The 12,204-nt window shown below is 40.5% G+C and overlaps 1 protein-coding gene across 1 annotated transcript in view; it reads right to left on the bottom strand.

The window, feature by feature from the left end:
* ARHGEF37 (Rho guanine nucleotide exchange factor 37) overlaps positions 1-12,204 on the bottom strand; it is a 57,481-nt gene that overhangs the window by 36,474 nt on the left and 8,803 nt on the right. Inside the window, exons 2-3 of the mRNA XM_061151701.1 lie at positions 1,645-1,841; positions 96-219 (exon numbers count right to left, since the gene is read on the bottom strand). Of these exons, the coding sequence (XP_061007684.1) occupies positions 96-219; positions 1,645-1,830 (310 nt within the window). The 5' untranslated portion in view covers positions 1,831-1,841. The remainder of the gene's footprint in view (positions 1-95; positions 220-1,644; positions 1,842-12,204) is intronic.

The raw sequence follows: 12,204 nt of genomic DNA, 5'->3' as shown, positions 1-12,204 counted from the left end.
CTCCCTGGAATGCTGGGGAAAGTACAGCAATGACCACATGCCTAGAACAATTCCACGGGAATCTCAGGCTGCCAACTGCCTGGTTTTTTGCTCACCGATCAGCTGCACTTGTTCCTCTTCCCTGGAGGCTGTCTCCTGCAGATCATGAAGCAGTCTTCTGTTCACCTTGATGATATCATCGATGTTTGAGAACAGGACATCCAGATCTCCCTGTGGCAGCTAAAAGGAACAAAGACTCTGTGGAAGGTCGCTCAGGAGTTTGGTAAGAGTGATTTTTTTTTTTTGTAGATTTTGGACAGTAGTCCAGAATAGTCATGCCATCGGGGTTCCATCTCTCTTGGGAAGACCGTTCCAGAGGAATGTTTGAAAGGACTTTGAAATTTTATAAATTAGGTATTTTTATTACTCTAAGAGAAGAGAGGAAGAGATGGAGCACTCAGCATGAAAGGAAAGCTGCACTGCATTATCCTAGGTCTGCTGCCAACTATGATTTTGCTTCTCTCATTTCCCCATCTGTCATATAAGTGTGGGAAGCTGGACTTCTCTCCAGCTCTGACACACTTGGCACCGACCACTATTACCTTTAGATATACTCTGAACTCCGCCCCTGTGGACGAAACCACACCACTGTTGAAAGGAGGCAGGGTATCGGCGTGTGTTGGCTGTGCTCAGTTGCTTTAGTCGTGTCCGGTACAGTCCGTGGACTGCATCCCGCCAGGCTCCTTTGTCCACAGGATTTTTTAGACAGGAATATTGGAGTGGGCTGCCATGCCCTCCTCCAGGGGATCTTCCTAACCCAGGGATTGAACCCACGTCTCCTGTGTCTCGTGCATTGCAGGCAGATTCTTTACTGCTGACCTGCCAGGGAAGCCCTATATAGGATATATATACAGGTAGAAGCCCTGGATGCACAATCAAGTGGGAAAAGCTAACTGTAGAAAAATATCTAGAGTATGCTTTATTTTTGCTAAAATAAGTAACAATCTATATTTGTTTGTTTAATGCCTCCAGAGGAAAAATCCCAATTTCTGGAGGGTGAAATAAGGAAGGGTTTTCATCTACATTATCTGCTTATTTCATTTATTCAATAAATACTAATTGGAGTCCATTATTCATATGTCAAGAACTGGGATTCACTGAACTATTAATAAACAGCCTTTCCCCTTATGGACCTTACATGCTAGGGGATGGTTGAAATTTTAGAAAGAGAGCCTGTGATATTTCTGAAACTGGGGTGAAAAAGATGTAAAAAATGAATACTGAACTATAAATCCATGTAATGATAACTTTTTCATGTTACCACGCTCCAAATGAGACAATTACAAATAGGTCACTTAAAACAATCTGTCCTAAACTTAATAAAGGGCTATTTTATCCATTAGCTCATTTAATTCTCTGAGGTGATTCTTCTCTGCCCATTTAGCAGAAGAATACCCTAAGACTAAGCAACTAACACTTTTTATACTAAGGCTCCAAGGTGTCAAAAGCCTTGCTGAAGGTCGCAGGGCCAGTAGTAGAAGTACCATGACTTCACATACACCACTTTCCCCTCCATCAAGCCTGCCCCAGGAACAGATGTGAGGTCTCAGAAGCTGGGACCCATGTTTGCCTCTATAAAGACAGAGTGTGGCCCCACCCAGGTACCTGCTGCAGACGGCTCCTAATGTCAGAGGCACAGAGCTGGAGCACGTGCAAGTAGGAGACCTCGGTGTCAATGAGTTCCCTGACAGCCAGCCTCTGCTGGAGCAAGGATCTGTCCTCAGAGAGTCGATCATCCCCATCTGGAGCACCAGTTCTAGAGGACAGCGCATCGTCCCCATGATTCGTCATGTCAGCAGGTTCTGGAAAGACAGACACATCCAGATTCACTTCTGGGAGCTCTACTGGAACATGCTGCCTTTAGTTCAGAGACAACTATTCACCGAGTGGCCTAAAAACATCTTTAGCTGCCTACAGAGTCAAGATGAACTATTTATTAGTATCTTAACAAATCTTAAAAGGTAGAACGCAGCTCAGATAATTGTTGACATTTTTTATTCATTTCCCAGGATTCAGACAATGTGCTTGCTTGGCTTTTTCTTCCTTTTTTCCCCCCAGCTCTCAACCCAGATTTCTTTATCTGGTTCACTGACTCTCTCTCACCCTCTTTCTCCCAAGGGTTCCCTCCTTTTCACCTGCCACTACCCTATTCAGGCCACACTACCTATCACCTTGACTATTTCCACAGCCTCCAGAATCATTTTTTCAAATCCAAACCCCTCTCCCACCTGCTGCCACCCACACCCATTCATCTTGGATATGCTTCCAGTTTAACCTTCCTGAAACAAAGCTTGTGATCTGGTATGCTCTGCCTCTGGCCTCATTCTCCCTCTTCCCTGAGGCACTCCAGTGAAAGAAAGTCACATGCTTTTCTCCCTTCCCGCATAGTCATTTCCGGCCTCTATGTTTTTGCACCTGCTGTGACCCCTCCCATGCCTCTCGGCTCTGACATTCATCTCTAAGGCCTTTCCAGATCCTCTCTGCCAGATGTTCTTTTCTCTTCCATCTCTAAGTTTAAAAAGTACAAATGGCAATATTATGGACAAGAAAAATCTCCCTACTACAAAACACCTAGAAATGCAAGATCAGCCATAACAAACTTCCTTTTCACTGGATGGCAAGTATTGCAAGAAAGTAAAGGAAATCAGCAGGGACCCCCAACCAGAGGGAATGGAAAACCACAGCATGAACAGCTAAGCTGATGCAGCTGTAGCCAAAGTGGACAGGTTGGGCAAAGAAGAAAGCACTGCCTAGCTCAGTGATTCAGAGACTTGGGCATTAGTGCCCATGGAGAATCAGGAAACAAGCTCCTTTCCTCAAGCATGCTAGCGAAATGGGGGACTAGAAAAGAAATGCCCCCCTACCTACACAGAAAATGACAAAGATGTTTCTTCATCTTGACTTGGGTCCTGAGTAAAGGAAAAGTCCTTTCTGAAAACTCATAACAGGCCTGCTTTCACTGGATCACAGGTTCAAATGTATACTACACATGTGTTCCAAGGAACTCAATGCTGAGAAATATGCCACAACAAAAAAGAAGTCCTGGACTAATGCTAGTATTAATATCCAGAGGAAAAATAAAATGTCTCCAGGAGGACATATTCTTAACCTAGGCCACATGGTACTCCAAGAGATAACCCTATCCTGAAGATGAGCTTAAAATCCAAAATTACAAGAACTCCAGTGTAAGTGAGCATCATCAGAGACCGCAAGAACAGGATTAGATCCCCAGAACATCAGACAAGCAAACTGTCAGACAGAAACTATAAAATAAGCAGGAAAAGAAAAGACATACAAAAAATAAAGACCTGTATGATTTTTTAAAGCACCTAGCAGAACTTATAGATGTTAAAAATTTAGCTTTCAAAATTAAAAATTAAATGGACACTTTAAACATTTAGGAAAAAGAAATAGGAAAGGAGCAGATAGATATGAAGAAATTATCCAGACTGCTAAAAAGAAAGTGAAAATCATGCAAAATACAAAAGAGAATTAAGAGATCTGGATACAGAAATAAGGTCATGTACCAACTCTGTGTTCCAGGGGACAAGAATAAAGAGAGTGAGAAGAGGCAATATATGAAGACATGAGACTAATAATTGTCCAGAATTTATAAAAGAGATTATTGCTTAGATCTAGGAAGTACAAGTGCCAGGCAGGATAAGTTTTTTAAAAAAATCAAATCTAAACACACTAGGAGGAAATTTCAGAATCCTGAAGGACTGGAGAATTTACCTTATAGTTTCCTTGTCAGGAAACTATGTTCTACCAAAATAAAGAAATAAATCACACAAAAAAAGACATGAGATATAGGAAACTGGTAACCTAATATGTGAGAGAGGCCAAGGAAATTCCCAAGACAGATAAAAGGAAATCCTAAGTTTGACCGTTGGTGACAGACAGCAAACAGTCTGGGCCAGATACTAGAATGTCTTGAGGACAAATTTACTGAAACAGCAGAGAATATGGTCCTTATTTAGGCAATTACACAGACAATACATGTGAAACTAAGAAATAAACCAACAAACAAAAAAATTGTTATAACAATTTTTCTAACAAGATTATGCAGAAAAGATAAAAGTAATTATGCGTCACTACCTGATTCAACTATAAATAGAATCTACACAGGTAATAATGCAAGTGATCTAATTCATATTATGTACTGAGAGGACAGAGTGTTGGAGAAGGAGTCAAAAAGAGCTAAAGCCTAATCGTCCATAGGGGAAATCAAAGAACAATGCCAAAATTGTACTGCTCAAGAAGGAACAGTACATGTGTACAATCAGCTAAAATCAACGGAAGGAACTGCCTGGTAGTGCCTGGAGCAGGCAAGAGAAGAGGACAGGGTGCTTTTTATAACAAACACTGTACAACAGAATTACCTGTTTCTCCTTCTCATCACAAATGTAGAACTATCCATCTCTTTAAATTATATGCTTTTATAGCTTTGAGGGGGCTTCCCAGGTGGTGCTAGTGGAAAGGAATCCTCCTGCCAATGCAGGAGACAAAAGTGATGTGGGTTAGATCCCTGGGTTTGGAAGAGCTGCTATAGTAGGAAATGGCATCCCACTCCAGTATTCTTGCCTGGAAAATTCCATGGGCAGAGGAGCCTGGCAGGTTACAATCCATGGGACTGCAAAGAGCTGGACACAACTGAGCATGCACGCACACACACACATACACACACATCCTGCTTTGAAGTGAACTAAAAATTAAATAATGAAGGACAGAAATGGTATGGACCTAACAGAAGAAGGAAAGTTATGACTAACCTAGACAGCGTATTAAAAAGCAGAGACATTACTTTGCCAACAAAGGTCTGTCTAGTCAAGGCTAAGGTTTTTCCAGTACTCACATATGGATATGAGGGTTGGACTACAGAGAAAGCTGAGCACCAAAGAATTGATGCTTTTGCACTGTGGTGATGGATGAAACTTTTGAGAATCCCTTGGACTGCAAGGAAATCCAACCAGTCCATCCTAAAGGATATCAGTCCTGAGTGTTCATTGGAAGGACAGATGTTGAAGCTGAAACTCCAATACTTTGGCCACCTGATGCAAAGAGTTGACTCATTTGAAAAGGCCCTGATGCTGGAAAAGATTGAAGGCAGGAGGAGAAGGGGATGACAGAGGATGAGATGGTTGGATGGCATCACTGACTCAATGGACATGAGTTTGGGTAAACTCTGGGAGTTGGTGATGGACTGGGAGGCCTGGCGTGCTGTGGTCCATGGGGTCGCAAAGAGTTGGACTCAACTGAGCGACTGAACTGAAATGAACTAACAGAAGCAGAAGATACTAGGAAGAGGTGGCAAGAATACACAGAAGATCTTCATGATCCAGATAACCAGATGGTGTTATCATCCACCTAGAGCCAGACATCCTGGAATGTGAAGTCAAGTGGGACTTAGAAAGCATCACTACAAAGCTAATGAAGGTGATGGAATTCCAGTTGAGCTATTTCAAATCTTCAAAGATGACGTGGTGAAAGTGCTGCACTCAATATGCCAGCACATTTGGAAAACTCAGCAGTGGCCACAGGACTGGAAAAGGTCAGTTTTCACTCCAATCCCAAAGAAAGGCAATGCCAAAGAATGTTCATACTGCTAAACAATTGCTCACAAAAACTCATCTCACACACTAGCAAAGTAATGCTCAAAATTCTCCAAGCCAGGCTTCAACAGTACATGAACCATGAACTTCCAGATATTCAAGCTGGATTTAGAAAGGGCAGAGGAACCAGAGATCAAATTGCCAACATCGTCCGATCATCGAAAAAGCAAGAACGTTCCAGAAAAACATCTACTTCTGCTTTATTGACAATGCCAGAGTCTTCTACTGTGTGGATCGCAACAAACTGGAAAATTCTTAAAGAGACAGGAATACCAGACCTCCTGACCTGCCTCCTGAGAAATCTGTATGCAGGTCAAGAAGCAACAGTTAAAACTGGACATGGAACAGCAGACTGGTTCCAAATTGGAAAAGGAGTACATCAAGGATGTATATTGTCACCCAGCTTATTTAACTTATATGCAGAGTACATCATGCAAAATGCCAGGCTGGATGAAGCACAAGCTGGAATCAAGATTGCCAGGAGAAATATCAATAACTTCAGATATGCAGATGACACTACCCTTATGGCAGAAAATGAAGAAGAACTAAAGATCCTCTTGATGAAAGTGAAAGAGGAGAGTGAAAAAGCTGGCTGAAAATTCAACATTCAGAAAACTAAGATCATAGCATCTGGTCCCATCATTTCATGGCAAATAGATGGAGATGGGGAAACAGTTGAAACAGTGACAGACTTTATTTTTTGGGCTCCAAAATCACTGCAGATGGTGACTGCAGTCATGAAATTAAAAGATGCTTGCTCCTTGGAAGAAAAGTTATGACCAACCTAGACAGCATATTAAAAAGCAGAGTCATTACTTTTCCAACAAAGGTCCATCTAGTCAAAGCTGTGGTTTTTCCAGTAATCATGTATGGATATGAGAGTTGGACTATAAAGAAAGCTAAGCACTGAAGAATTGATGCTTTTGAACTGTGGTGTTGGAGAAGACTCTTGAGAGTCTCTTGGACTGCAAGGAGATCCAACCAGTCCATCCTAAAGGAGATCAGTCTTGGGTGTTCATTGGAAGGACTGATGCTGAAGCTGAAACTCCAATACTTTGACCACCTGATGCGAATAACTGACTCACTGGAAAAGACCCTAATGCTGGGAAAGATTGAAGGCAGGAGGAGAATGGGATGACAGAGGATGAGACAGTTGTTGGATGGCATCTCCGACTCGATGGACATGAGTTTGAGTAAGCTCCGGGAGTTGGTGATAGACAGGGAAGCCTGGCATGCTGCAGTCCATGGGGTCACAGAGAGTCAGACAGGACTGAGTGAACTGAACTAAACTGAACAATTAAATGTAAGGCAAAGTGAAAATTTCTCAATTTTGCTGGAGACCAATATTCCAAAATGAATTATATTCCTGTGCAAACCAACAACGATTTTCAAGAGTTCATTTAAGGAAAAATAGCAGCATAAGAATAAAAAGATTCAGTAACAACGTGTTATTTATTCCTTCCTAAATATCTTAATTTAACAAAAGATGGGGAATTCCCTGGCAGCCTAGTGCTTAGGATTCCAGGTTTTCCCTGTCATGGCCTGAATTCAGTCCTTGGTCGGAGAACTGAGATCTCACAAGCCACATATACAATTAAAGAAAAAAAAAATGTACAAAATCTTTATGGAGAAAATGATAAAGTGAAAGTGAAGTCACTCAGTCATGTCCGACTCTTTGAGACCCCATGGACAGTAGTCTACCAGGCTCCTCCATCCATGGGATTTTACAGGCAAGAGTACTGGAGTGGGTTGCCATTTCCTTCTCCAGGAGATCTTCCCAACCCAGGGACTGAACCTGAGTCTCCCACGTTGTAGGCAGACGCTTTACCATCTGAGCCACCAGATGGTGGCTTTATCTAAAATATATCTAAGAACTAATCAGGAATTCCCTGGGGGTTCAGCTGCTACGACTCTGAGCTTCCACTGCTGAGGGCCTGAGTTCAATCCTTTGTTAGGGAACTAAGATCCCACAAGCCATGCAGTGAAGCCAAAAAAAATCAAGCAAACAGAAACATAATGAGATACCATTCCATGTCGAAGAGATCAGCAAAATATGAAAATAAAATGTTGGTGACACTGTATGAATGGGAAATCTCATATACTGATATGATGATATAAATTGTTGCAACCACCCTAAAGAGCAACTTGGCAATATTTAGAAAAGTTGAAAATTCACACACTATCAGGCCAAGGAGTTCTACTCCAGGATACTCCAGGATACAGTCTACTCTGAGACACTTCTCCATATACACACAAGAAATATAGATGGGAATGTTCACTGCAGTACTGATGAAATAACAAAAAAATCAGAAAAAACATAAATGTCTCAATGAAAGTGAATAAATAACTTGTATAATCATATAATGGAATTCTGAACAGTAAAAAAAAAAAAAACTATAGATTCATGTGTCAACATGGATATCCTCACAGATGTTGTAAACAGGAAAAAATACATATAAGCAAATCCCAGAAGGATACACAGTGTATGTGTTAGTCGCTCAGTCATGTCTGACTCTTTGCAACCCTATGGACTGTAGCCCGCCAGGCTCCTCTGTACATGGGATTTCCCAGGCAAGAATACTGGAGTTAAAAAAAAAAAAAAAAAAAGAAAGAACACTGGAGTAGGTTGCCATTCCCTTTTCCAGGGGACCTTCCTGGGCAGATTCTTTACCCTCTTTACCTGGGAAGCCAGTATGATACCATTTCTTAAAGTTTAAAATGTTAAAGGAAAAAAAATTCCTTTAAGTTTTTAAAAGTTTAAAATATGTGAAACAATGCTATATTTTGTTTAGGGACAAATACATGTAGCATAGGTATTAAATATTTTGTAGATGTAATTAATAATAAATCCAGGTAATTAAAGAAATTTTCACATATTGAGGTATAGGGAAGTCATTCTGGCTTATACATGATTTAACTTGATTTTCTGCTACCTAAAATGGCCTGTTTGTGACTTATCAGACACACACTGTCATATCTGCTTTAATTATTAAAGAAAATGGCACAATGACCACAAGTAAAGAATGTCTATGTTAAGGATTAAATGCCTCCTTTCCTGGAATACCAATGTTGGTATGCCTTTAATGACAAGACTCCCTCCCTAGGAGCCAAGGTCATACTGACTTACTGTGAACATGCTGATCTGTTGGATTTTTTTCTTTAATAATTTATTTAGTTTTTACTGTGCCGGGTCTTCACTTCGAGGGGCTTTTCTCTAGTTGTGGCAAGTGGGGGCTACTCTCTAGTTGCAGTGCTCTGGCTTCTCACTGTAGTGGCTTGTCTTGTTGCAGAGCATGGGCTCTGGGGCATGTGGGCCTCACTAGTTGCGGTTCCCAGGCTCTAGAGCACAAGCTCTGTAGTTACGATGCACAGGCTTAGTTGCTCTGCAGCATGTGGGCTCTTCCCAGATCAGGGATCAAACCTGTGTCTCCTGCACTGGCAGTTGGAGTCTTTACCACTGAGCCACCAGGGAAGCCCCTGATCTGTTTTTTCTGTAACCTTGAAGGAGTATATTCCTGACCTCTTTGATGTTCTTTATTCTGACATAATAATGTAAAACTGTGCTGAAAACCATGCTTCTCTGCAGCAGCTCCTCAGTTATCTGAGGGGCTGTCTCCTAGGCTAAACTTCTCAGTTTGGCTCAAATAAAACTTTTTTTTACTTCTATTATATTTTGTTTATTGATTTATTTCCATCAACATAGGATAAAAGTAACCTCTGGAAAGGGAGCTAGAGCAATGGAATTGGGAAGAGTATCAAAGGGGACTTAATAGTATCTGAGGGGCTTTTTAAGTTACAGTTTTAATTTTGAGATAATCAGAGTTTCACACACAGTTGTAAGAAATAATGCAGAGGTTCTATGTACCCTTTACCCAACTTCCCCACTGACATCATCAGGAAAAACTACAGTACATTGTGACAGCCAATATGTTGACACCAATACAGTCAAGACACAGAACAGTTCTTTCTTAAGGATCCTTCCTTCCTGTTGCCTTTTTACTCACTTGGTTGCAGCCCCATCTCATCCTTAATACCCAGCAAATAAGAATCTGTTCTCCATTTCTGTACTCTCATCAGCTCAAGAATGTATGTAATGTTGACGTATGGCAAGAGTCATCAAGATATTATGAAGTAACTATCCTCCAATTAAAATAGATAAATAAAATTTTTTTTATTAGTTGGAGGCTAATTACTTCACAACATTTCAGTGGGTTTTGTCATACATTGATATGAATCAGCCATAGAGTTACACGCATTCCCCATCCCGATCCCCCCTCCCACCTCCCTCTCCACCCGATTCCTCTGGGTCTTCCAAGAAAGTATGTAAGGAGTTCCCTGGTGGTCCAGTGGTTAGGAACTGGTGCTTTCACTGCCTGGCAGGAGTTTAATGCCTAGTCAGGGAACTGAGATCCCACAAGCTGTGCACTGTGGCCAAAATAAATGAATAAATAAAGTTTCATTTAAAAGAAAGAATGTATGTAAATCACACAGTATCTATATGTGAATTATATAATATATAACCTTTTAGGACTCACTATTCATTCAGCATAATTCCCTGGAGATTGATGTAAGCTGTTGTATGTTATTAATAGGTCCTTCCTTTTCATTGCTGAATATCTAAGAGGTTCTATTTAAAAAAAAAAAAAAAAACAACTAAAGCAGATATGACAAAATGCCAAAATTAAACAAAGCTAGGTAGTAAGAACATGGGCATCTGTTATTTTGTTCTCTGCTGTTTTCTGAACAGATGAAACAGTTCCTAATATTTAAAGTGGCATGCGTCCCACTCAGCCTTGTACTCGGGATAGCTAGGGCTATGCCTCATCTTCCTGGCTAGACACTAAGCTCTTGGAGACAAGATGTGCACCCATTTACTGCGTCTTCTCTCTGTCTCACAATGCTGATACAGATATGAATATGTATTTGCAACATGAATGCTCCTTTTCATGTATTAGTAGCAGAAGTTTCTGTCCTGACACTGACCATGGATCAGATAACTTATATAGGTGCTTGGCAAGAGCAAGGTTGTTCAGAAGGCAGAAGGCCCAGAAAGAGCCTGGAACACATCTGTCTGATGCATAGCTCTAGTCCAGCTCCTAAATGCTGCCTGTGGCTTGCTGACCTGTCCCTGGCCTGAATCACTGACATTTATCACCCAGAGCATTGCTTCTCTAGAAAGATTCCGACAGGATTTCAGGAGAGCTATTAAGGCTACTCTGAACTGTTGCCAAATTAACAAAAGCCATAAGTAATACTTCAGAGAGAACTGCTCAATATTTAAAATAGCACTTACAGTAACTGCAATCTAGACCTCCCACCAGGCCTGGGAGACTCTCACAGAGCAGCACTTTGTTGTTCTCTTAGTTTATATCCCATGTAATGGAAAGAAGCACATTTTTATTTCTTTAAAAATATTATATATTATTTGGCAATGAAAAGGAATGATGTACTAACATGTGCTATAACTACAATAAATGAATCTTGAAGACATTATGCTAAATGAAAGAAGTTAGTCACAAAGAACCACATATTTGATGACTCTGTTTCTATGAAATGTCCAGAATAGGCAGATCTATAGACATGGAAAATGGATTAGTAGCTTACAGGGCTGAAAGGATAATGATTTGGAGTGTAGTGGCTGGATTTCTTCTGGGGATGGTGAAATCTTCTAAATTTATTAGTGGAGATGGTTGTACAACTCAGCAAATATACTAAAAACCATTGATTTGTACACTTTAAGTGGTGAATTATATGATGTGAATTATAACTCAATAAAGCTGTTACCTACCCCATCAAATTAGGAAATGCTGGCAAAGATGTGGAGAAACTGCATCTCTCATACTTTGCTGATGGGATATAAAATGGTGCAGCTACTTTGGAAAATAGTTTGTCTGTTTCTTTAAAAACTAAAACATACACTTAATAGCAGTCGCATCCCAGGGTATCTATTCCAGAGGATGAAAACTTACGCCTATACAAAAACCTGTCTACAAGTGTTTGAGGAAGCTTTATTTGTAAAAGCTAAGAACAAAACAACCAAAATGTTGTTTTAATAGGATTAATAGGTGGATAGCTAAAAAAAAAAAAAAAAAAGTGGTATATCCAGTATCACAGAATACTCAGAAATAAAAAGGGATGAACTACTGATTGACGGCAACAACTGGACGGTTCTTGAGGGTATCATGCTGCCTGAAAAGAACCAACCTGAAAAGCTTACTGAGTGATTTCATTTATAAAACATCTAAAATGATAGAGAAAACAGAGTAGAGATCACCTGGTTAGGGATGATGGTGGAGGGGAGGTGGGCGTGACTATAAAAGAACAGCACAGGGAGAATTTCCTGGTGATAGAATAAATCTGTATTATTGAAGTGGTGGCTACAGAAATCTACACGTGATAAAAGGACATCTAAAATCAAACACATGAATTATATCAAAGCCAACTTCCTGGTTTTGACATTATGTTACATTGAAATAAGATGTAACCATTGGAGGAACCTGGTGAAGATACATCTAACTTCCATACTATCCTTGGAACTTCACTCTTGACTTAT

The sequence above is a fragment of the Dama dama genome, chromosome 9 (assembly GCF_033118175.1).
Source record: "Dama dama isolate Ldn47 chromosome 9, ASM3311817v1, whole genome shotgun sequence".
In the NCBI taxonomy this organism is placed as follows: Eukaryota; Metazoa; Chordata; class Mammalia; order Artiodactyla; family Cervidae; genus Dama; species Dama dama.
The sequence above is the reverse complement of the archived record's forward strand: the minus strand, read 5'-3'. Positions and strand labels throughout refer to the sequence as shown.